Below are 27,840 nucleotides of genomic sequence, written 5' to 3'. Positions count from 1 at the left end.
TTAAGGCTGGTTTTATTTAATTGTTGTATTGCCCTTGTTGTTTCTGTTTATTTTACTGTAGAGCTTTGGGTTTAAGAAAAGCGCATTACAAAAAAAATTTATTGATATTATTTATTATTAAAAGAGAACAGCAGAGGAACAAAAGTTTCAAAAACAACATAACCTATCATGATTTTTCACGAAATTAGCAGCAAGCTGACACAATAAATTGTATCTAAGCGTTTGTTTTGCCAGCCAAATTAAAAGTTTAAAAGAAACTGACAATCTTTTCCTCATCCATGCACCCAATTAAAATTTTTGTACTTCACCATTGAAAGCCATGAAACTTTTGTAGCCAATGCATTCTGGGTCAACTCTACTACCCAAATAAAGTTTGAGGGCAAATTGGACGGATGATTTATTTAAAAATTATTGAAGTAAATAACAGCTTTACAGCCACCTTCAGCACCTCTTCTGAATCCAAAACACGCCACAGTTCACTTTCAATTATCTCTGTGAATGATAGACGAGTTAATCGACATCTTCAACTCTCAGCCAAGTAATTCTGGAGATCCAGATCTAGTTTTCTCTCTGCTAATGCCAGGGAAAATGATTATATTCCCGACTCATACACAAAACCGATGGAATGACACAGATACAACGATAAAGATTTTAATGGAGAGATTAAACGTCCTGCTCAGACGACTTCTTAATTTTTACAGAAAATATCTCTGTGGTTTACGGAGAAACGTATCTTGCGATGCACGTCTGGCCCAGAGCTCAGACTTTAGAGAGTTTATCTGGTTAGCTCATCTCCTTTCATGTCTGGCATTCAAAATGCTTGTCTGCATCACGATAAGCCACATTCAGGAGGAGCGTTCTTCCTCATCCTACAAACACTTTCACAAACTTTTAACACGTACAGCTCTGTTCCGCTTTGGTAAGAAGTTGTGGAAAATATCCAGGGTTAGTCATGGCTTTTCAGACTGCCGTCTGCTGCAATCACATGGATGTCCCAGAGTGGCTTTATTGTTGGTTGTAGAAACGGTTTCTAACTGCAAAACTGACCATAGCTTTTGAAATTTGATCACAAACGAGATGCATTGTCCGCTATTCCACAAGCAATCAGTTTTCTTCCAACTAAAATGTTTGAATATAAATTGGAGCAGTGCGAAACACATCACATCATGAACAAGACGAACGATTATGAATGCATGAATCAAACTCACTCAGTCGGTAGACAATTCATCAAACGGCTTTCCACAGAGCTCTTATTATATCCCTGTATGTGGGCAGAGAAAAAACATATTACAGTGAAAAAGGAGACAGATCACACCAATTTTTCCACTATTTGCGTCAATGCTTGTTTATATAGATTTAAACATGGAATCACAAAATTTCACTGTTGTTAAATCTCATTAAAAAGTAATAAATTCGGTTGCTTTGTCAATGCAAAAATGTGATAATTTACATATTTAATTAGACGCCAAGCACTGAAGGTGCTGTATCTGTTCTGTACCCAAATGGGAGTCTATGGCAGCCTTATCATCCATACATAGGAAAATGGTGTAATTTGGTGCACTGATAGAGATGGTCCTAAATCGTAATCTGACCAACTTTGGGGTCTCTAGCACCAACTCTGTAGCGCCACCACCAGTTCAAAAAATCATTTTGGTAATTACTTTTGAACCCATTGTTCTAGAAAAAAAATTCTTAGTACCCCTGATTCCTCTCCTCAGACTGATCACAATTAATACCTTAAATTAAGACTCCACCCAATACAGTAGTCACTATTTTGAAACATAACTGTATTCCATTTTTTTTAACGCTAAACTCCTGCTTCAAAATGTCCAAATCTCAACAAAATTGGCTCAGATGATCGTTGAAAATATTCCTGTGAACAAAGAAGAATTTTCAGTATCATTTCTCCAGTCTTCAGTGTCACATGATCCTTCAGAAATCAGTATAATATGATGATTTGCGGCACAGAAAACATTTCTGATGTTGAAATCTGTTGTGGAGCTTCATTTTTGTGTTGAATTTTTTTTTCAGGATTCTGATGAAGAGAAAGTTCAAAAGAAGAGAATTTATGTGAAATAGAATCTTTTGTAGCACATGTATGCGTCACTTTTGATCAATTTAATGCATTCTTGCCTCCTGAATAAAAATATTAATTTTTGACCCAAAACTTTTGAATGACAGTGTAACAGTGATTCCCAACCAGGGGTACTTGGAACAATTACGGTTTTGCGTCATTCAACATAAAACCAAAACTTAAAATATGTTAGGGTTGACGACAGGTTAAAAGAAATTAAGGAAATCCATTGTAATAATAATAATTAAATCAGGTTGAAATATTAAAAAGAAACACTGCTACAGTTTAAAAACTACTCATACCATGACATCAGATTTAATTCATGCAGTCCAACTCCATCTGAAATGACTTTTTATAAGGGAAAGTTAATTTTAAACAGCAGGTCTTCTTGAAACCTAATGTTCAGCCTCGTCTGAAAAAACAAAGCTCAGCGGCGGTAACAGAAGGAATTGGATCTTTTGACGGCGTGTGACCTCTCCATTATTCATACGCTGTTGTCCGGAGTGCAGTAACACTAATCATACACATACGCCGGGCTATAAAACCACAGATACGCCAGCCCAGGATTCACACAGGCAGCTGGACGCCTGCAGTGCCGTGGAAATGAACGCCTGCCATCACTATCAGTCACACAATGGAGAGAGCTTCATACATTACAGCGGGTTTATGGTCCTTCAACTCTATGTCAATGCCACAAAAACCTCTGAGAGCCGTTTTATTCCACCTTGTGCTTTCCAAAGTCCTGCTTATATTGAACTCTGGCACCGGCTGTCCCGCTGAGCCCATCAAGCCATCAATCATGTTTTGTCAACCTTGATATTGACTGTCCAATGGAGACGGGACAAAACCGCGAGTCCCAAAGCACTTCTCAATGGCTGCATCCCAAAATGTCCTTAAATAATATGCTACATTGCTGTAAAAAAGCATGCCAAAGGTGAATTTTGTCAACCTTCAGATGCATGTTAGCAAATAATAGAGCTCAAAACTGACAGCCACAAAACTCTCATTTTAATTTCATGAGGTCTTAAAGTCCCTAGTCAATTTCTCCCTTAAATCTCATCTTTGATCTCCAAAATTACATATTTAAAAGTTTATTCCTGCCTTAAAGGGTAACTAAACACTAAAACAACTTTTTTTAGTTAATTATCTGTAAGAATGGAGCTTCATAAATGCTGTTCATTGATTCGAGTAAATTTTTTGACATCTGGGTATAAAGTGTTTTAATTTTCAAATATATGGTGTAAAAACGTCTGAGTGCTGCCCTCTTCAGGTTAAACGGAAAGCTCCTGCAGTAGGGGTACTCTCTGACGTAGAATACTCTCTGACGTCACTGTCACGCCCTTGGTGCGAGCTCACCACGCCCTTGGCAGCCGCTGGTATAAAAGCATCTGGTTCCGTCAAAACTACTGTAGCGAGTCAGGAGTTGGAATTACGAGTATTGAAAACGATCAGGATAGATATGTATTAGCATCTAGTTAGCATAGCATTTATATAGTTATTTAGATTATTTCGTGTAGCCTAAGTAGTTAATCTCGCCTATTGCTCCAGTGTGCAACCTGCATTTTACGTGAGATTGCTTCTTCAACGCAATGGAGGTGGAAATAGGCTTCTCCACACAGCTCGCGCTGCCAAACGCTGCTCTTCATACCTGCATGAACTCCACCACCGCAGCGGCGTCATGATGTGAGTGAGCATATCTTTTTAATCACAATTTATGTTCCTTCTTATTAGGCTAAAGTTAATCCTCTGGTGTCGACAAACGCGCCGGCGCGATTTGCTGATTATTTTTTTCACATAGCAGTAAAATATGATGAACGTAATAGTAATAATAATCCTGGAAAAAACTACCTCAAAATGACTGAATATAAGAATAATCGGATGCCGATCGCGATGCGGGAGTCAAGACCGCAGTTTGAGCTGGTGTCCACAGACAATTCACCCTCCTCCACTTCAGGTGAAGGTGGGGGAGAAAAGTTCTCGACTTCAAATGACCGCTCTGTTGCAAAGCTACTTGCGTCACTCCATTTTAGCTAGTTTGACAGAAGCTGTCTCTGCGGGTCTCAGGTGCACGCCCCCCCGCTCAGCCCCGCCCTCGGTTCGTCGCCTATCTCTGCTGGGCTCTGCCCACTTTTCCAGCATTTTTCAAATATTGCCAGTGGGTGGAGTCAGGCTTTGACCAGGGGTTTAGTTACCCTTTAAAATATCTTGAATGTAACTCGACACCCTTGCCTCATTTAGTATACGCTGTTCTATGAATATGCAAATGAGCCCCCGCCTCCACTCACTCAGAGATCCACTCGTTGACGATCACACGTTGATCTGATTGGTTACAAGGTAGTTTGTGACGTCAGAAACACCAGCGATTTCAAAGCATGTTTTTGAGACTGTCTTTGGTTCACTGCAGTTTTAAGGAGGAAATACTCAGCAATGCTGTCGACTTATGAATTTACACATGACATGTGTTAAAGCATATTAAAAACACCACATAGACATATAAGCAACATTAAAAGCTGGATTGTCACCACAAGGGGACTTTAAAACTGATTGACCAGTAAATATTAAATATGCCAAAGGAAAAATTTTGCAAATGCTCTTCAGAGTGCAAGAACTGCATGTTATTAGAAGAAACAACATTAGCACACAAACACAAAAAATCCATCAAAAAAATGGCCTGGAAATGGTCAAAATCAAATCTTGAGCTATAAGTGTCTTTTATCACAATGGTAACCCTCTTAAGGAATCACTTTGATGGAGGCATAATGCTGCAAATGATGCTGTTGAACTTTATGTCACGTCAGGCCATTATTAATATTCTCCAACCCCTAAATAGCTCATGAATCGTGACACAAGCTGGAGAAAAAGGGCAAACCCTTCCTGTGCGTGACTGCAGATCATTCGATCCTTTCAGCCGGGGTCAGAGGCGAATTAATGAATCACAAAATGTAATGAAATAAAACGCCACTGACCGGAAGAGTTGAGGGAGTTACACATGTGTAGGAAACGCATGTTACAGAATCTGAAAACTGCAAATGGGTCAGTAAGATTTATTTATTTTTATTTAATTTAGATTTACTATAGCAAGGATGCATGAAATTGATCAAAGGAATCCTCACACAATATATTGTTTCCACAAAAATATGGAGCAGCACATTGATAATAATCAGAAATGTTTCTTGAGCATCAAATCATCATATTATAGTGATTTCTGAAGGATCATGTGACACTGAAGACTGGAGTAATGATCCTGAAAATTCAGCTTTGATCACAGGACTAAATTATATTTTATTATAAATATATTATATTTCATAAGATATCTGCTTTAAACATTACAATCCTCATGATAACTTTCGTTAACTTTACATTAAGTAAATCCACTTCAAAATCGAATTACTCCTGGACAGCGATGCCATAGAAATTAACAGAAGTTCAAAGACAATATTGTAAAGAAGCGCGCTCGTTTCTTAGCACATATGGTCTATAGAAAGCATCCAAATTGAAATGGCACTTCATAAACAACCAGTTTCTTCTAAATATTGCTCCTTTCACAAACTGACTCTCAGCTGGTTGCTACTATAATTTAGCATGTTGCTAGACTTCACAAACAGCACACTAATATACAGAGTAATACAGTCCATTTTACTTACAAAGGACTATTTTCTGCACTTATAGACATTAATAAATTGTATTTATATTAAACAATGTTCTCGGTTTGCTATCTTTGGATTTTTTTTCAGTGCATTATACTTACGCAGCTTTAGAAAACCTAATTTAGGCCATAATTATGCAGCCTGCCTTCATGTAAAAGCTTTCACATATAAACATTTAAATGCTGCCTACTTAGGGAGCTCAATATGTTTTGGAACAAAGCTTTTTTTGGGGGGGAGAAGCACCTCAGTCAAGCTGATGGTGAGAAAACGTAACATTTACAAAATGTACCAACATAGTGCAGATACAGAAACACACCATTAAAATTCACCTCAAGCTTCAGTCGTTGGTAGTTCAGCGGCGTCATCCTGCAGAGATCTGGGATGAACTGCAGAAAAACTCAAAGTTCAAAGGGTTTCAATGTTAAAATATCTTATAATATTCCATTTTATTATGCAGAGGTTGTCCAATCTGATTTGATGAGCGTCTCAACACTGTAAACCCGAATAATTTGGCAAAACTCATAAAAATGTAGGTCAATCAGTAGCCTCAATTTTTTAAAGTTAAGAAATTCAAAGTTTAAGCAGAACTGGCAGATTTTTATTTTGTACTCATACATTTTACTTGTTCTTAACTTAAAATGTTTGAGTACACTAATTCATACATTTAACTTACAATTTTCATGTAACCTAAATGTGAACATTTTCATTAGTGTAAACGTAGCTAGCTATAACAAGTTAGCTCAATAAATGCTAACTTGCTAACATGTAAACAATAGTATGCTATCGCGATTGCTGTATGCGTTATAAAGCTTTTACTAAACTTGCTCTCAAACCAAGCTCATGCACCACTTGTCACCATGATGGTAACTCTCCTAAAACCAACATTAACAGAAATTCTTCTAAATTAGCATAAAACATTAATCACTTCTAAATCTCCCACTTAACATTAATCTAGCACACACAAAACAACCCATTATATTACACTTAGTTTTAGCATTTACTCTCCCTTTCGAGTGCCATCAGCAAATCATGGTGGGAAATCGAAATCCCAGCCCAGTTTCAGTTAAAACTTAAGTTCGTCTACATTAAAATAATGAATTAATAAAATAATTAATAAAACTCGAAACAATGAAACAGTTCAGTTTACTTAAAATATATCAAGTTCTGTGAAATTGAAAGAAAAAGAAAGTGCTAAATACTAATAAAAGTTAATTTGACTGAACTAATTATTTTAAGTTTGTCCTACTTAAAACAATTAATTTTGAGCATTACAGTGGCAACACTGACTCGACCAATGGCAAGTCACATTTAATTACATAGTGCTTTATACAGATGATTTCAAAGAGGCTTCAAGAAACACTAACAAGAAAACTATAGGATTAGTTTCAGTTATGAAAACAACATCTGTAGCTTTACAGCTGAAACTGAAGACAATAATGCCATAATTCAGCTCAAATTAGCAGTCTCAATTCTGCTTAATTGTTAATGTTGCAAAGTTGAGCAATTACATTTGAAGTGGATCAAAACCTTTCATCAAAAGTTATACATACATTTTGAACAATACCCGTTCTTGTCTTGGACAACTTAGATTAACTTTTTTTGATCCACTTCAAATGTTGACTACTGTATAAAATGAGTTAATCTCCGCTATAAACAGTAATAGTCCGTATCCAGATCAATTCAGTTCACTGTTGATTCAGTTTTGTTCAATAACTGAGACAAGATTCCACCGTTATCCAGCAAAACTCAGTTCAAATAGTGTCAGTGCAGTTAAACTGATATTATTACTATTAGTGTTCGGGAAACCGGTTTCAATTAGTGGCATTATAGTGGCAGAGAAATGACTCACTTTAATTTTAAGGAACACATTAGAAGCAGAAAAGAAAAAGCTTAATTATCTTGCTAAAGCTTTATAATTAGGCCTAATGGGTTGTAACTTTTCCCTTCATGGGCTGTCAGAGCTTTACTCGTTCATTGTATGAAGATCTGTTCTACGCTTAGCTAATGGATGTCTTAATAGTTGTCCCTTGTGTCACAGGTTTTGATCACTGATGCTTTCAGATCGTAGTTCTGGATTAGACGCGTATTTGCATCAACAAACATCTCATTACATGTGAATTGTCAAATTTACTTAAAGCTGAAATGTTGTTTCGACTTCTTGCGTCACCAAACGGAATTCAAAATAAAATTCTCTGAACACTTCCTCCATCATTCAGAGTTTTTGGCGATGTTTCTGCTCGTTTTATCATCTTCATCTAGTCACAGATCATGAGTTTGATCACTTAGAAAAGTAAAAGCACATTTCTCCTCAAGCTGCATGATTTGAGTGTTTATGCGTGTTAAAAGTGACAGTTTCCTTCTATAAATATGTCAATTAGGGAACATCTGTCTTTTTAAATAAGTGTGTTTGGGCCCAGTGTAATCAGATCATTAGTTAGTTTGTGTTGAGCTTCATAAAGAGTTCATTTCTGATCGAGAGCCATATGGTCCGCTCGTCGGGCATTAAATATTCCTACAACGATCAGCTTTTGACATCATTTGTTTCAGTGTGACAAGGTTTTTCAGCAAACAACTTATTCATGAGATGCAATAACAAACAAACATGTAAAAGACCATCTAAATGCAACTTGTCTTATTTGAAAGAGGAGATTTCACATTTGCAACGTCACTTACGCCATCAGCTCTGAGCTGTTCTTCACGAAGGCCAAAAAGGAGGAAAAAGAAGAGATTTCAGCTCTGAAAATTGGCTGAAAATTTATTCCTCGGTTCCTGAGGTAAGCAATGTGAAAACGCTGACACTTCGGGAGAATTTACCGGCCTCCAAACCTTGGACTGGTTTCTCAAACCCAAGGTTAACCCGCACAGAAAGCATTTGTCTAAATCACCTGCAGGCGTCTGCAAAAGCCAGTCTGGGTCACTGTGACAGTAAGTGCTCTCGGATTATCGGCTCAATGTTAAAAAAACATCAAGCTTTTAGAGTCACAGCTCATTCAGAGGCTCCTGGACATCGTTATTGGCCGATTTATTAACAGTGACCGCTTGAAATGCAGCGTGCCATTGGTAATCACATCCACTGGGAAGCTGGGGATTTAAATTAAAATTATGCTTATTTTTTTTTATTTTTTGGTGGATATGGAATATTGCAGTGCTTTTTCTAACCGATTTACACATGCAGTTTTTAAAAATCTATGCATTTTATATCAAATACATCAGCTTTCCCTCACAACAACATCTCTTCTCTGCTGACAATAACCCAACCTGTCACTCACATGACATCACAGCAATTAGCAAACAACACGCATCCAATCAATACCTGATGGGCAAAATCAAGCCCCGCCTACATTTGAACGTCATAATACGGAAGAAAAAATTTGTCATGCACAATTAAGACCATTTTTTTTAACAAAGATTAAAAATAAGCATTAATTCAATCTTTTTTTACCTAAGTTCACCACATCAATAAAATGTATGAACTGCTTTAAAAAAATATACTTGTAATATTTGCACTTTACAATAAGGTTCCATTAGTTAATGCATTACATGAGATACAGTAATCTTTGTTAATATTAGATAATAAAAAATACACCTGTTCATTTTTAGTTCATGTCAGCCCAGATCCTTTGAAAAGTTAATTTTTGAATAATTAAGATTAATTATCTAAGATTAATAATGCTTTAGAAGTATTTTTCACTCTTATACTGTGGTTCATGTTAATTATAACACTAACAAATGTAACCTCAGTGTTACCAAACTATAATTTCTTTTTTTTTTAATGATATTTATTAATTCAGTATTGGATTTTTTCCTCAAAAGAACCATAGTTTGGCCCAAACAGCAATTGTTGCAATTTACAAAGTAGATTAGGAAAGTATAAATGCAAGAACCTCATAGTAAAACAGTTAAAATAAGCTTACAGTTTTTCACTTAATGTTCAAGGAGGAAGAAATCATTTACATGCATCAATATATCAAATAATTGATATTAATATCTAGTATTTATATACAAACATACACTAAAGCATTTAAATCAATCACAATATCGATGTTTGGAAAGGTTCAGTGTTTAGTGGTGTTGGACTGGAATGCCGCATGAAGAGTTAAAGGAATAATTGTACATATACAAGTGAAAAATTTGAGTAAAATTGACGTTGGCCTGTTTATGAAACGGCGTCAATCACCAGTTGGCTGGTTATATTTTTTAAGAATTTTAACAATGCATGTTGTGATAACATGAAGGACGGTCGGGACAGTTGACAGCCGGCACTGCAACGCACCGTTCGCCATTATACATTTAAAACAATAATATCTTAATAAAAACCTAAAGTAATATCGACAAACTATATATCATTTGAAAGCTTACAATCTCTAGTTTTCATATTAGTTTTCTAAAATAAATTAGAGGATCAATTCAGGACAAAGGATCAGAGGACAATCACTAATTAATCAATTTGCAACAAGAATATTTCATTTTCATTAGGAGTGTTTAGGCCTTTATTTTGAAATAGCCATAAACATGAAAAATAATGAAAGATTGGTAGAAACCTCAGTTTGTTTTCAGGCCAAGAGTTCAAAATATGACACCAATACAATTTTATGAGAAAAAAAAAGGTCTGAAAATGTTTTAAATATAAAGAAATATATTATGGATTCTCGATTTGTGATGCGGCGGCGAGCTATAACGCACACATGTGCTCCGTTTATGCATTTATTAGAGGTTGAATTCCAATCAAATACTGCCAAACCACCCATACTACTTCTGAATAGTGAAAAATAGTGAAAATGTTTGGTACTGCGCCCAAATAAAATATTACTGAAAGCTCATTTTTTGAGATATCAACCTAAAATTTGGAACACAACTTTCACGGCTTTCATTTACTTGCAGTTTTAGAGTAAAATATAAATAATTATATTTTTACATTGCACCTGTTCATAAACTCAAACTTATATAACTGTTTTCTGTTTCACTTTCATAATTTATACACTTCTACAATAATCTGGCAAATGTCTTTTAAACAAGACCAACCATAGGTCTATATTCCAAAGCATTCTTGAATTACAACCATTTAAGTTTGGATTGTGATTTTTATGTCTATGCGGACAGTTAAAGGGTTAAACCTATGCATTTTAAATATTAAAGCGCAAGAAGACGTGAAAGTGAACTCAAGTTACTCACATGTGCTGTGTGTGAAGTTTACGGTGTGCAAACATCCGAAGCGCGTACAGAAAGCTCAACCCGATCTCAGGGCAATTCGTACGAATTTTACGAGGTGGCTAATTTGTACGAATTCATACGACCTCAGTCGTACGATTTTTGCTAAATCGTACATATTTTACGATTTGCCCAAATCTTACGAATGACCTACCCCTGACCCCGCCTCTAAACCTACCCATCACGTGGGTTGACAAATCGTAGAAATTTGTATGAGTGAGGTCTACGAATTCGCCACCTTTTAATCAGCCGTACAAATTCGTACGAATTGGTCGTGAGATAGCGTTGGAAAGCTGCATCACACCATTACTGAATTGAGCTCTTTTCGCTCTTCTTGCGCTTGAAAGGACAATTTCACAAAAATAAGGTAAAATCTGAGTCTCTGCGAGTATATTTGTCAACAGTCAGTTATGGCTTAAATGAACAGAAACTGTAGAGAGAAAAAGTGTACCAGTATGAGTGTATTGTGTATTGTAGCATTTTGGTTTTTTTGAAGTGACATCCGCCTAATATTCCTGTTCCTGTCTGTGTTTTTAATGTTAATCAAACAACAAAAGACAGAATAAGAAAAATCTCTCACTGCTCTTGGCTGAATAACTTTAATAAGGGTAAATCTGTTTATTTTATACGGTGTTATTTTGCATTTGATTACTTTATTCAGGCTCATACCTCACTTGTACGTCCCACCCCTGTAGTGAATAATTGTATCCCTTTATACTCATCTCTGATCAGCAAAAATGACACTTTTTTTTTTAAAAAAAATCCTTATTTCAGTATTTCTTGTCTTGGTCTGCAATCTTCCGTATTTTTCCTCTCATCACGCAAATCCTCCATTCATCTTTCCCACCCACACCTTTGCTAAATCAATATTTTGGTTAGGTTTTGAGGATTTACCAGATTACCTCCAGAAGGGTTGAGACTCTTCTCGTCTTCTATCGCATGTGAAAAGGGAATCTGCAGTTGCCATGGCAATTTCAGAGATGAGGAAGAAAAAAAAAGGTAAAAGTAAGAGAGTCATGACTTAACAGCGAGATACCTCGTTTCATTTTATTAATCCGATGCGATGTCCATCATTACTGACAAGCTGATGTGATCCGCACAGCTGCTGTGTTTAATCAACACAACATGTTTCAAGGGGTCGCTGTAACACACACACACACACACACGTGGAGGCAATCGAGATCTCGGAGAAACACACATCTTCTGCTCCATTCTTCACACACAATATGAAGTACATGCTTGTTTTCAAGAGTAAAGGACATCACAGTCTTCAATGGTGATGCTGGACGGAGCCCTACTAATACAACTTTCTACTTTACATTACACAGAAGGAACAATTAATTTTACAAAAATTAAAAAATGCTACTTAAAAAAAGCTTTTTTTTAAAAAAAATTGCTACTTTATAACAATTGCGAGTTTACAACTAACAATTCTGACTTTTTATCTCAGAACTGCGTGAGACTTGTGTGTAATAAAGTCAGAATTGCTCGTTAAAAAATCAGAATTGTGAGATATAAACTCGCAATTGCGAGAAATCAACTCAATAATTCTGACTTCACACGCAGAATTGCGATATTTAAACTCAATTTTGAGATAAAAGTGGCAATGATCTTGTAAGTTTTTTATTTTGTGGCAGAATCAAGCTTCCATAGACATTTAGCAATATCTGCGTGAAAATTGTTTCTACACCTATTTTTTCCCCATGCACAGACACTAAATTAACACTGGGTTGACAAACCATTTCTTGAATGTAAAAAAAAAAAAAAGCCTTCAAATTTGAAGATTATCAGGAATTTTTTTTAGAGATTGAGAGAAACCAATCCAGTAAAATTTCACATTTTAAAGAGCCCTGCAAAAACAAATGAAAAACTAATTGAACCACTAGTGCATTTGACCAAAGATAGATTTTTTTTATTGATCATATATTGAACCATGTTAGATATATAGCCTAAACCTCGTATCGCTGCTGCTTATTTCCACGTAGAAAGAACAAAAAAACAGTTAGAAAAGAATTAGAAAAGGATGTGGAAAAGCTTACAGAGTAACACTCGATGCCTTTGTCTCCAAATTAATGTTGTTTCACCCACGCTCTGCTGCTAATGGAAATTATGAATACGTGAGTATTATCTTTACAAGAACTAGATCAGACTTCTTTCAGCTACTAACTGAAAAAAACTGCAAATTTGTCTTCAAAGTGACAAATATCTATTCAGTCCACTTATGATGTGACAAGTCCACTTTTGAAGCACATTCAAAGTGTTGTTTTTTAACTCAAATGTGATAAAAAGACAACAACAGGAACGCATTACTGCACAGTAAAATAAATGCAGTCAATAATACAAACAAAAATAAATGTATAACACATTGGTAGCATTAGAAAAGCAATTAATCATGTAAATGCATTAATCATGTTAACCAAGCTGTTCAAAAACGCTGGTTGCAAACTGTTATTTTTTACAATATTATTTTAATGTATTGTCTTAATTTTAAACACTGGTTTGTAATGCAGTTTTACCGTTTACTGCGTTTTATTATTATTGTCATGCATTAGTGCTGCCAACTTTATCAGCGGCGCTTGTTCTTTTTTATTGTTTCCATAAGGATTTAAGAAAAAAAAGCCTTGGTTAAAGCGTTATGAGCCACGAATCAAACCAAGCAGCTATGAGAAAAATCACAACTTCACAAACTTTGATTTGAAGCAAGAAAGTTTTTGAAAATCAGACAAAAAAAATTTATACAAAGACTGTGAACTTAACGGCTTTACTGAGGGAAAGACCTACAATCCCATGAAGCATTGCAAACAGCATAAATTAAAAACGTTAGAGAAACAAAACTACTCATTTAAATATGTTTAAGTTCATTGCAAAATATGCATAATAAATATATGCATATATATATATGCACATCAGTATTTTGAGAGTGTAGGGAGATCGACATTACAAGACTTTAAGCCCTACAGAAACCCTGATAATGCAGCATAAAGTAGCATCAACAGATTAGAAGTGGAGAGTCACCCATGATGCTTTAAAATGCAGAAACACAGACGACCAACTGAAAGTGTTTTTACAATCACAGCTAAATCGACAGCGGATGCAACCCTTCGATCGCATGTAGTCACTCTTCATCGGTTAGAAGTGACACGGAAATATTAACGTACCATTTAAACATTGGTGAAATTAAACCAAGCGGAAAACCTGCTGTCGTTCACCCTTCATAGTGCATATGATTATTCCAGATCCGACAGCCTCATTAACACCACAGGCATTTAGTGCACAAACCCAGTGTGAAAACAAGCCCGTCAGTGGAGGTTTTAAAAGTGAAATTCAAGAAAAACTATTCCTTTAGACACCAGGAATCTTGCTGCAACTCGGATAATGAACAAACACCACAAAGAAAAATAGACCGTTATGAGAGATGCATACATTTTTATTGTACAAATTGCACAAAATCTGTACAGGATCTCTCCTTGAGCTCTTCATAATGGTTTGTGTGTGTGTGTGTGTGTGTGTGTGTTTCGAGATGGAAACGGGCGGTTTCTCTCTTTAGCTGTTGTGACCCTGCAGACCCTCGGCCATGAACAGCTTCCCAAGGTTCTGCGCGGTGAACTCCTTAATGTTCTGACAGTAGATGTTGATTTGTCCTGGTGAAGAAGCAGAAGGAAACAAATAAATTATAGACGAAAAGACTGAGCGATGTGTGTTATTCAGATGGAGAACCGGCCACACATGCACAGATCTGGAGAAACTAAAAGAAAACACATATCACAGATCTGTGGTTCTCCATCTGGATCCCGAGGGAATCTGAAGGATGAGCTCATGATATCAGTCAGGTGTGGAGACACATCCACGGTTTCTGTATTATACACTGTTTTTGCAAATTCGGCTAATTTGATGGAGTTTAATGGCGTTTAATTGACTAACAGAGTGTGTAACTGTCTTCGCTGGAAGGACTGAAAATCGTAAACGAATAATAGCTGTGTCCATCCAGCCTATTTTTATGTGCATTTTTGGATTTCGCATAAAAATGCGCATAAATCTTAAAAATGCACATAAAGAAACTTATGCGCTCAATTGAAGTGGATGCATTTTTTCATTCGATAAGATGACGTGCATAAACTACGATGGAAACATATACTGAATAAATCCCAGGTGACTTTGCCTCAGCGGACCAATGGTATGAATGTGTGTGTGCGTGAGTGTAATTGAGAGTGGTAGTGCGAGTGAGCGCTAATATATCTATATATATATATATATATATATATATATATATATATATATATATATATATATATATATATATATATATACACATACACACACACAAATATATACACAGGTGCTGGTCATATAATTAGAATATCATCAAAAAGTTGATTTCAGTAATTCGATTCAAAAAGTGAAATTTGGTTTATTATATTCATTCATTACACACAGACTGATATATTTCAAGTGTTCATTACTTTTAATTTTGATGGTTATAACTGACAACTAATGAAAACCCCAAAATCAGTATCTCAGAAAATTAGAATATTGTGAAAAGGTTCAATATTGAAGACACCTGGTGCCACACTCTAATCAGCTAATTAACTCAAAACACCTGCAAAGGCCTTTAAATGGTCTCTCAGTCTAGTTCTGTAGGCTACACAATCATGGGGAAGACTGCTGACTGACAGCTGTCCAAAAGATGACCATTGACATCTTGCACAAGGAGGGCAAGACACAAAAGGTCATTGCTAAAGAGGCTGGCTGTTCACAGAGCTCTGTGTCCAAGCACATTAATAGAGAGGCGAAGGGAAGGAAAAGATGTGGTAGAAAAACGTGTACAAGCAATAGGGATAACCGCACCCTGGAGAGGATTGTGAAACAAAACCGATAAAAAAATGTGGGGGAGATTCACAAAGAGTGACTGCAGCTGGAGTCAGTGCTTCAAGAACCACATACGCACAGACGTATGCAAGACATGGGTTTCAGCTGTCGCATTCCTTGTGTCAAGCCACTCTTGAACAAGACACAGCGTCAGAAGCGCCTAGTCTGGGTTAAAGACAAAAAGGACCGGACTGCTGCTGAGTGGTCCAAAGTTATGTTCTCTGATGAAAGTAAATTTAGCATTTCCTTTGGAAATCAAGCTCCCAGAGTCTGGAGGAAGAGAGGAGAGGCACAGAATCCACGTTGCTTGAAGTCCAGTGTAAAGTTTCCACAGTCAGTGATGGTTTGGGGTGCCATGTCATCTGCTGGTGTTGGTCCACTGTGTTTTCTGAGGTCCAAGGTCAACACAGCCGTCTACCAGGACGTTTTAGAGCACTTCATGCTTCCTGCTGCTGACCAACTTTATGGAGATGCAGATTTCATTTTCCAACAGGACTTGGCACCAGCACACAGTGCCAAAGCTACCAGTACCTGGTTTAAGGACCATGGTATCCCTGTTCTTAATTGGCCAGCAAACTCGCCTGACCTTAACCCTATAGGACATCTATGGGGTATTGTGAAGAGGAAGATGCGATACGCCAGACCCAACAATGCAGAAGAGCTGAAGGCCACTATCAGAGCAACCTGGGCTCTCATAACACCTGAGCAGTGCCACAGACTGATCGACTCCATGCCACGCCGCATTGCTGCAGTAATTCAGGCAAAAGGAGTCCCAACTAAGTATTGAGTGCTGTACATGCTCATACTTTTCATGTTCATATTTTTCAGTTGGCCAACATTTCTAAAAATCCTTTTTGTATTGGTCTTAAGTAATATTCTAATTTTCGGAGATACTGAATTTGGGATTTTCATTAGTTGCCAGTTTTAAATCATCACAATTAAATGAAGTAAACATTTGAAATATATCAGTCTGTGTGTAATGAATGAATATAATACCCAAATTTCACTTTTTGAATGAAATTACTGAAATAAATCAACTTTTTGATATTCTAATTATATGACCAGCACCTGTGTGTGTGTGTATATATATATATATATATATTAGGGTCGGGACTCGAATGAAATTAATCGCATTTTAATTGCATAAATATTTGACCTGAGAACAGTGAGAAGTAATTTTTTTCACATGGATTTTTAGTATACCATTGAATAATGACTGAACACATAAGCTTAAGCAACAAAATAGTTTATTTTTCTTCAACCAAGTCCAACAGACCAGAGCAATTTTTGCCACTAAGTGTTCAATAGCATATTTATAAATATAGTACATTTCAGAAATTCAGGTAGCCTATAGGTCCACGCTAGCTGCTATATGTTTTGCGTTGAGGTGATACTTAAGGCTCGATGTGCTGCGGTGATATGCGAATTCCTTGTTGCATAGCTTGCACACCACCATCTGTATTACGGAGCCATGACTTCATTTATAAACAAAAGGAAATTTAATTTAATTAGATCAATCATGTTAATAGCAAAAAAGAAAAGATGGTTCTCTGATAAAAGAGGGCAAACTTTCCCGCTTCTCCATCAGGATAAGAACATAGTGTGAAGATTTAAGACCTGCAGTAATTCCCATTCCCATTTAAACTGATCCGTTTATTGCTGAATTGACCAATTCATGGATCAATTCTTCTGGACAGAGGACAATAAATTCACAATCGCCTGCAGAATGTGCTGTGAGAAACACTAACTGAGGGATGAGTGTGTGTACCTGCGATGAGGAGTGTGTGTGTACCTGCGATGAGGAGCGTGTGTGTACCTGCGATGAGGAGTGTGTGTGTACCTGCGATGAGGAGCGTGTGTTTACCTGCGATGAGGAGTGTGTGTGTACCTGCGATGAGGAGTGTGTGTGTACCTGCGATGAGGAGTGTGTGTGTACCTGCGATGAGGAGTGTGTGTGTACCTGCGATGAGGAGTGTGTGTACCTGCGATGAGGTGTGTGTGTACCTGCGATGAGGAGTGTGTCCATGCGAGGAGGAGCCTGAGGAGGTTTGAACATCTTACTGATGTCTTCCTCCGGTAACGGCGGCTCTCCACGACTCTGCCGCTGCGTGTTTTCCTGCTGACGCCTTTGGAGATACTAGAAGATGCAGAAAAAAAGAGAAAATGAGCAGAGGAAGGTAAAAAAAAATCAACTGTGGAAACTTTTCATGAAGGAATATACCAAGAATTCACATGACTTCTCTGCAGGAGTGAGATTATTTTTTTCATTACACTAATATATAAGCCCCAAAAGTCTAGACTAAAGACAGAAACTTGTAAAACATGGCTCATCTAATCCGAATTTAGAGTCAGATTTATATTTTTTAAAAAGTACAAACAAATAAAAAGACGGATTGAAGTAAAAATGGTATGAATACATTTATTAAATTGATGTAAATGGTTTACATGTCTTAAAATGTAAGGATATCCACTAAAAAATAAAGAATAAAAATGAAGAGAAATAAAGGACAAAAAATCTCCCAAGAAAAATAAAGAAAAAAGGGTAAATGAAGGAAGGGAGTAAAGAAAGAAATCAAGAGGGAAAGGAAGAAAGGAAATAAAGGACAGGAGGAAAGAAAGGAGGAAGAGGTAAGACAGAGGGACAGAAAGGAGGAAGGAAATAAAGAAATTAGGGAAGGAAGGAAGGAAAGAAAAAGAAATTAAGGAAAGGAAGGAAGGAAAGAAAGAAAAAGAAATTGAGGAAAGGAAGGAGGAAAGGGAGGAAGGAAAGAAAGAAAATAAAGAAATAAAGGTAAGAAAGGAAGGAAGAGTGAAGGAAGAAAAAAGAAAGTAAGAAAGAAAGGTGGAAAGGAAGGAGGAAAGAAAGGAAGAAAGAAAGGAAGAAAGAAAGAAAGACACTATGATGTCATCAGTGCACCAGAACGGTGATCCGACAGTTTCCCCGAGTCTCGGATCTGTCCTGGTTTTGTCAAGCTCTACCATTCGCCTTTTTTAAAGATGTAGATCATCAAATTTGAACATGACAAAAAAAAAAAGATGAGGAATTCAGATCCTATTGGAGTTTGTGTGACTTATGTCACCGCTGAGGATAGCGGCCATTTTTGTTGAAATTAGGCATATGATTTAGGAACGCAAACTGCCAACACAGCGGCAATTCTCTTTGATATTGAATGGTGATTGATGCGGGTCATTTGGTTTATATGGTGCACCGGGCCCGGAGTGTGTGGAGTGTGTGTGGAGACGGGAAGGATATGATCGATGACAGCTGTAATTACAGTAGATTTCAGCGTGGTTGATATAGGAGCCGTTGAGATGACCAGCTCGTGACCAAGCCTCGTTCTCGACACACACTTTAAATTTCTTTGAAAGGCTCAACCATCCTGTCAAACTAATGGTCTAATAAACACTGGAGAAACGTCTCCCTGACTGCAGTGTGTTTTGTTCTGGAAGAAAGCAAGTTTTTTTTTAAAAGTGCTAATGATGCGAGAGCATAGAGGAATATTTCACCCCAAAAATATAAATCATTACCACACCGTTAAGTCATTTGAAAACCATATGAATAGAAACAGTTCTGGAAGTAAAAATGCCATTCATTTTGTCCATAAGGAAGCTAATTTTTAACAACTTATAAAGCGTTTAAGTCAGCCCAACGGTGAGCGACGAGGTTGTTAATTGATGGTATTTTCTTCTGTTGAAGCGTTAGTCTGCGTTATTTCAGCTAAATTTAAAATATTCGTGTTTAACAGAAGAATTCATGGTGAAAAACTACATTACCCATAATGCTGTACGGAAAATTCCACCAATCAGTCAATACAAGCAAAATAGGCCAAAATACTCGTTAGCTCCGCCCACTCCCACGAAGCACTGCAAAAGACGTAATTAAGTCGATCTCCCTACACTCAAAATACCGAAATTTCGTATTATATATATATTTATATAAATATACATACATATACATACACACACACACACACACATATATTGCATACACACATTTATTGCAAAATATGCATATATATATGCATATTTTGCAATACATTTCACACGTATATATCAAAATCTTTAAATAGCTTTATGTTTCTCCATTGTTTTTCGATTTGTTTGTGCAGTTCGCAATGCTTCATGGGATTGTAGTTTGTTCTCACTAAAGCTGTTAAGTTCAGTCTTGTACCATAATATTTTCGTTACGATTTTCAAATACTTTTTGCTTCTAATCAAAGTTTGTAATGTTGTGATTCTCATAGCTGGTTGGTTTGGTTCATGGCTTATAACGATTTAACAGATACTTTTTTTTTTTTTTAATCCTTATGGGAGAAATTAATGGAAAACATTCTTCTGGGCGACAGTAATGTCCAGCAACAAAAACGACCAAAAATGCCTCAAAAGTACCATAAAACACCTAATTTGATTTGCCTTTTATTATATAGCTACTTGATTCTGCTGATATAAGGGCAAAAAAAAAATTTTTGGTTACATTTTGGATGATTCCTGATGCAAACTAGGGATGCACAATATATCGATATCGGTTGAAATATGATAATTTTTTAGAGTTATTGTTATCGACCCGATAAGAAGATTTGGCCGATATATATTAAAGCCGATAAATAATGCATTATATGATTGAAATCACTGCAACATGTGCATCGGAAGTCTGTCAGATCGGCTACATAAAATCATAATGAGAACATAATTGTGTGTTTGGGACTTTTGTTTTAGTAATCAGGCTCTCAATTTATATAAAAATTTGGATTTGTCAATTTATATAAAAATGTGGATTTGGATTTAGATGTCTCTGCTAATATATCGTTATCGGCTTTCAAATATAAAGAATTATTGGATATCGGTATCGACCAAAATTTTCATATCGGTGCATTCCTATGCAAACTATTGAATTTCAAATTTTTGGAGCTAAACAACTTTCATATGACAATCAGTGGCTGTTATTTCGGAGAGTTCGTACAGATTCTGTAAAATTAAATTCCAGGACTTTTAAAGCACTACTTTTTTTTTTGGTTTCTCACTTCTCACTTAGCTAACAGTATCTCTTTTTTTCCTTCAAATTCTAAAAAAGGTAAATAGATAAATAAAAATAAACATTAAAAAATGGTACAAATAAAGTGCAGCACATGCAATGAGTGGTTATTTTAAGCATTGAAAGGATACTATGACAAAGATATAGCTTTAATTATTCTAACTGATTTTTCTCATGAATATATTTCTCCTGAAGAATGAAAGCTGTATCATATACCTAGATATTAATATGAGCAATATCACGCTCTCTATATCAGACGGGCTAAAGCGCTAATTTTGAATGAAAAGATGGTTTTATCAATACAATTAAACACTAATTTTACATGTTTTGTCTTTCAATAATCCAAGTACTTTTCAAATACCTTTTCATAAAAAAGTCTGTTTTTAAGGGTTTTCCAGGTGTATTTTAAGGGTTTTTCAGTTTTTTAAGGGTTTTCCAGGAGTTAAATTCCAAAAACTCAAACTCAAGAACTTTAAGCACCTTTTATGAAACCATTCCTTTAAAGCCTTTTGTATTTTATCCAGACATTTCTTAGTAAATATTCTCCATTGAGCTTTGATCACGTTAATGAACGACTGTAGTCTCCGTTCGCTCTGTTTTTGTTTTCTACGGTTGATTGTCTTCAGACACAAACTTTGACAAATGTGCAGCCGTTTCAGTCACATTCCCAGCAAGACATCATCAGAAAAGTGTTCAGTGTTCTCTGATTTCAGAAATGATCCTGTTGTACTTTCATAAGGTCAGATATCAAGCGTCTCGTAATGATTCACGTTCCTCTTTCTGTTTTCAGAACTCATGTTTACAAAATGCCAGCAATGCAAAAGCCTGCAAATGTCAAGGGCATTTTGGCCAATTTGTCAGCCTGGCGAAATGGATGAAATTATGAATCTGACGCGAGTTGGGATTGCAAATGAGATGGCCATCCTGAACCCTAAATAACATCTATTGAGCGGTTTTATCTCAGGCAGAGCAACAGCAGACATTTATGGGGCAAGTATGCAGCAGATTTTTTATGTCCTCATCACATATATTGGAAAAAATATTAAATTCACAATGTCAAAGATGGAAATCACATTAGTTAGTTTACTTACTATATGAAAATTAAGTGAACATAAGGGAGACTTTTGAAATTAAATTCACTACTTACATTTGACAATGTTATTTTTGTCAATATATATAGTGTTTCTTATTTCGACTAGAGCGAGAGAAAAAAGGTTTCTTGGAATATTGATTTAATCTATTAATAGTAGTGTTTTCTTTTATTATTTATATACTATTATAATATTTAATATAAATATAAAACAAAGGCTAATTCAATATATGTCTTCATTTTAATTTAAGTGTTTTGTGCTTTTGTCATTTTTACTAGTTTATTATATTTCCATTTATAGCTTTAATTTATTTTTAACTTCAGGTTTAGGTTTTGTCATTTTAGTACTTAAAACAAACTTATTTTATTTCAGATTTGCATCATATACAATTATAGTATTCAATAATGCTTTAAAATGAAAATATGAAAGATATAAAGCAAATTCAATTTAAGTTGTCATTTTTACAAGTTTTTCAGATTTCATATTTTTAACTTCAGTTTTAGGTCAAGTCATTTTAGTACTTCAACTTATCTTATTTCAGTTAGTAATCCAGACAACATTTCTAATTACATTTACCTCTTTTTTTATTTTATTTCAATGAAAATGGTTAATAGGTTTTAGTTAACAATAACAGCAGTGATATATGTCTTTTCCTGAAGGATGATGTCAAAACCGGTTAGAAAGTGATATTGAGAATTCAGGAAGTGACATCATGCTTGTAAATTGTGACTATTCATTATAAATAATAAAGCTTGCCCAGATCATATTTCTGAAAGTCTGTTATAACGTTTTTTTCCGCACATTTGATCATGCAATGTCTCTTTTCTCACTCGGTTGTTTTTCCCCTTTGTAAAGTATTGACCACGTAATGCACACTGCAAACTTATATGAAATTTATTCATATAAAAGCCTCTGCATTTCCTTCAAGAGGACACGTGCATCCAATCAAACTCGTCTACACCTGCGCTCTCGTGATTATATATTTCAGCCTCTAGACTGAAAAACATGCAATTCATGCGAGAGAGAGACGATGAATCAGAGGATAGATAAGAGTTTTATTTAATGCCATGTCAGCATCTATGGCAACAATTCAATTACAAAAATACTTGAATATAAATACAATAAAACCAAGCAAACAAAAAAAAGTTATATTATACTTTTTTTTTTAAAATCTTACTAAAGTCCTCAAATGAAATGACTTCATAAAAGAGCATTTTACTGGTATTAAACCCAGGACGATGCAATAAAATATGTTTAACAGAGAGGGGAATCTTACAAAGCATGCATAGAGTTGGGTCTTCACCTTCAAGCAATAAAGCACGAGTAAAACTTGTGATCTATACGACATCTGGTGAAGACACTCGATCAAGTCTAGTAATTTCCAGAAGAATTTCATATAGCTTATTATTCTTACACGTGTTCCACTCCTTTTTCCACTTATCCAATATATACACTGATTAATAATAGGTCTGATATCTGAGGGAGGAATTTCATCGGAGGAAGAAACGGTGTAAAAGAGGAAGATAGACAGTTTTATTTAATGCCATGTGAGCATCTAAGGCTATTTTCATGGCAAAAACTAAAACGAATATGAAAGAGGAAGAAAAGGTGTAAAAGAGGATGAGTGCGCCTGTACCTGCTGCTTCTGCTGGGTCTGCTTGCTGAGGTTACGACAGTACGTGTTGTACTTGACGATATCTTGGTTCGCGTCATCCACGCGGTCCATCAGCAGCTGGAGGCTCTTCTCCAGGTGGTTACTATGGCAGCAGATTGACAGATAGTTTAGTCCAACAAAGTTAGCGTACATAATAAACGGCTGACTGCACATCAAATCGTAATTGCTCCACAGTGATCATCTACTCAATTAAAAACCCAAGATGACAGATGCATGATGTGCCTGATAAGGACGACTTTCTGCTCGGGATTTACATGGTTCAGAGAGACGTCTAATCATAGCATGTGCCACCAAACATCACAAACATGATATATTGGATCTGTTCCAAAAACCTATTATGCCTATATAGGGAGCACATTAAAGGGCCGTGCTGAATAAACAAAGCCTGCCCCAAAAAATAAGTGTGCATGCATGCTTGTCAAGGAAAAAAGCAGTATTGCATGCATCCTTCCCCGAGAAATCCCATAATGCACTTCACAGGTATTTCAGACCGTTTTGTGCCCAAAGTTGCTGCTTATGTAGTGTGTTCCAAATTGAATGAAAATTAATGAAGAGGCCTCAGAAATTATGCAAAAGCACCATACAAATATAACGGCTCGTGCACAATATTCTAAGCCTAAACATTTTCTAGTGATAAATCATGTTTACTAGCTGTTTAATTCATAATTTAAAAAGATTCTAGAAAAGGAATCTAATGCACGAGTTGAATGAAGCACTTTTACACCCTATAGGCCCGAATTCATAGTAAATGCATGGGAGAAAAAAATTACTTGGAAATAACTTTTAGAACGACATGATGGACAAGCAAATGAAGACAATTTTCATTAATTTAACATTCAACATTACATGCTTTCAAGTCTCTGTTTTTGGAGTGACACATCTGCTCTATAGACCTATTGGTATTTGCCTAGAAAGGAAAGGGCATCTCTGTACACAGGAAGACTGAAATTACATGTGGAATACATTATCATTATCTGCGTGCTGATGGGAAGGCTGAATGATTTCACCAGCAGGACCGATTAAACACACCAACTCCTGGGATGTTCTGAACTACAAATGAAAGACTTAGTCAAAATGGCAAAGATTGTGCCGACTCTAAGCATTAACTATAAAGACCAAAACACCTGCTCACATCCCAAGTATTTAGTCTATCAATTAGTCTGATTGAGATGAGGGTCCTGAACAGCTGTGGCTGCTGGGAAGCACAAAGTCAGAAAAATTACATTTTTAGCTCATATGTTCATTAAAGAAAGATGATATTTCTTGCTTTTTCTAAATAAAAGGTATCTTTGCACTCTGTAGATCAGAGCTGGGTGATATAGCTAAAAAAAAAACTCGAAATTCTTCACCACTTTGATGAAATTCTAAATATATCTCCGTGTTTATCTTTATAAACAGAAACGGTTTCTTTTCAATCGTTTTGTTTCAAACAAACAGTGATTGCAGCCTCAATATGTCCAATATAGAAACTAAACAGCTGTTGAGGTCTAGTTTAAAAATAAAGGCATGCTTTCCATGCAATTTTTCACTAAATGAACAAGAATACTTAAACTACCGTTGAAAAGTTTAAGATTTTATACAAATTTTATGTTATGATTAAAAAAAAATACAATTTTGAAAGATTATTGCAATTTAAAACAGCTGTTTTCTATGTGAATATATAGTAAAGTGTAATTTATTCCTGTGATCAAAGCTGAATTTTTAGCATCATTACTCCAGTCTTCAGTGTCACATGATCCTTCAGAAATCAGTATATGATGCTCAAGAAACATTTCAAGGCGTATTAAATATTCAACAACTTGATACACCGATATCACAATCAGAAGTAAAAAGAGGTACAACAACAAAAGAGCCAGAGTGGAAATGCTAAACTAGTGCAAGAAAAATAAAATGCTATAGAACACCGCCGTTTTACAGACTAATCACTGCTCTAAATTCAACACGTTTAACATGCTGTCCTTGAAGCTCATATTAGTAAAGGAAAAAAGAAAGTGCATTTCGAATGTAATGAGGCTCATTTCTGGGAACTGCTCTCCTGGAAACAGACTCGACTCAATCTGTAATAAAATTCAGTGGAATCTAACTGGATTAGCCAAATTAATTTAGAAGAGAGGACTATTTGCAGGAGAATAAAACGTCCAGCTCCAGACAGCAGCGTTACTGATGGTTACTAAATACTTAATTTTAGGTCAGTGGCTCTCATCTGGTATAGAAAATGATGTTAAATGCAAATAAAATGCATTTAATCGTGCAAAATAAATAGGCTTATGAACTTTTACAATGCTTGCTTATCATTTTTGACGTCTGGTCAAACACCACAGTATTCTGGCACAGATTCAGCTGGTAATATTGCTAATACTAAAACCATATTAGGACACACTTTATATTAGATGTCTGTACAATGTACAAAACAATTGTGCTGCTATTGAGGTGGAATTTATGGGTAAGGATAGGACAGGTTTATGGGTTTTTAAAGCTTTTAAATGTTGTTTATATGTCTGTGTGGTGTTTTTAATATGCTTTAAGACAAACCATGTGTAAATTCATAAGTCGACAGCATTGCTGAGTATTTTCTGCTTAAAACTGCAGTGAACCAAAGTCAGTCTCAAAAAACACGCTTTGAAATCGCTGGTGTTTCTGACGTCACAAACTACCTTGTAACCAATCAGATCAACGTGTGATCGTCAACGACTGGATCTCTGAGTGAGTGAGTGAGTGGAGGCGGGTCTCATTTGCATATTTATAGAACCGCGCATACTAAATGAGGCAAGGGTGTCGAGTTACATTCAAGCTTTTTTAAGGCATGAATAATCTTTAATATGTAATTTTGGTGATCAAAGAAGTTTTAAGGGATAAAATTATAGACTACAGTGGGACTTTAAGGGCTCAACAGAGTAATTATATTACAGAACTAAATATATGCAGGTATTTTCTAAAAAATAATTACAATGTAAAAACATTAAGTGCATTACATCAGATGATTAGTTTAAAAAATAAAATGGGACCCAATATTAGATATAAACCCAATTAAGAAGCACAGCTTTCGGGTTCTAGTGAGGGATGATGATGATAGACTAGACACTTGTGTTTATATTTGCAAACGCTGGAATAAAATCACTGCTTCGCATCCGCAGCATTTCTCTGCTCCCAGGAGGCTGTTTCTGTAACTATTACAGGCTCTACTTCGAGTGTCAAGATTAAACTGTGGCATCAGGGCATGTCAGCATGTATTGCATTTCCTCGGTCAACCTGTGCGAAACAGACCCGTGACAGAGAGGCTTAAAACACTCGAACTGACGAGATGAATCAGCAAACGACATATTTTCCCCCAAAATGGCAACGTGAGCGCTTGGTCGCAGTGATTCTGACCTGCTTGACAGATTGAGCAGCTCGTGCTTGTCAGCCACCGTACTCTTCTCCTGCAGATCCCACATGAGCACGTTTATGAGGTGGGAGTTCTTGATGACGATGGGGACTTCCTCGAACATGTGCTCGAAGCCAACGCACGCCTTCTTCAGCCTGGGAAAACAGACATTCAGAGTTAAAAAAACCAAATATATATACATCATTCAATATATACTGTATGTATATTAAGAAATTAATACTTATATTTTGCAAAGATTGTGGGACAACATGCATCAGTGAAATAATAAAGTTCCCCAATGATGCTATTTAAGGTTTTGCATTTTGTTTGAGTCTCCTAAAATAGATTTACATGCATTTAAGTTTAAAAAAAAACACATTTACATCGCAGCATAAGCTAATTTCTCAGAGTCTGAAACGGTTCGTTAGAAGATTTAGTCTCTAAACTCCGCCTTTCCGAGAACTGCTCTGCTCTGATTGGTCAGTCTGTTGAGGAGACAATAACTACATTTATTTGCACTGATTTTTTTAAACTTTTCAGACCTTTTACATTCACAAACAGCTCTATAATCACAAAATTTTCACAAAAAGCATAATAATGCATAATAAAAGGGAATAATAATGTAAAAGTTTTAGGTCAGGCTTACAATGTGAAGGAGACTATAAACAGCTGTGAGAAAGAATTCAGTATGCAAATATTACAATAACCTTATCACCATTAGTTACATTGAATACTTGGTGTTCGATTAAGACAAAAGTTTACATCTTCTCTACAACATTAACATCCATCATGTGATCCAGTGTCCAGAAATAAATACAGATGTAAAATGGGGTCAAAATGTTGCATTCAAAGAATGTAACGTAAATACAAAAGCACCGTTGAA

General features: G+C 35.9%; 1 protein-coding gene across 1 annotated transcript in view; it reads right to left on the bottom strand.

Annotated features, from left to right (window-relative positions):
* Positions 1 to 14,338: 14,338 nt before the first annotated feature.
* Positions 14,339 to 27,840, bottom strand: part of LOC143741304 (eukaryotic translation initiation factor 3 subunit H-A) — a 75,870-nt gene continuing 62,368 nt past the window's right edge. Inside the window, exons 5-8 of the mRNA XM_077233737.1 lie at positions 26,963 to 27,112; positions 23,555 to 23,675; positions 17,800 to 17,932; positions 14,339 to 14,570 (exon numbers count right to left, since the gene is read on the bottom strand). Of these exons, the coding sequence (XP_077089852.1) occupies positions 14,473 to 14,570; positions 17,800 to 17,932; positions 23,555 to 23,675; positions 26,963 to 27,112 (502 nt within the window). The 3' untranslated portion in view covers positions 14,339 to 14,472. The remainder of the gene's footprint in view (positions 14,571 to 17,799; positions 17,933 to 23,554; positions 23,676 to 26,962; positions 27,113 to 27,840) is intronic.

Source organism: Siphateles boraxobius, unplaced genomic scaffold, assembly GCF_051911475.1.
Source record: "Siphateles boraxobius isolate OS27281-9 unplaced genomic scaffold, OSU_SipBor_1 186, whole genome shotgun sequence".
Taxonomy (NCBI): domain Eukaryota; kingdom Metazoa; phylum Chordata; class Actinopteri; order Cypriniformes; family Leuciscidae; genus Siphateles; species Siphateles boraxobius.
The sequence above is the reverse complement of the archived record's forward strand: the minus strand, read 5'-3'. Positions and strand labels throughout refer to the sequence as shown.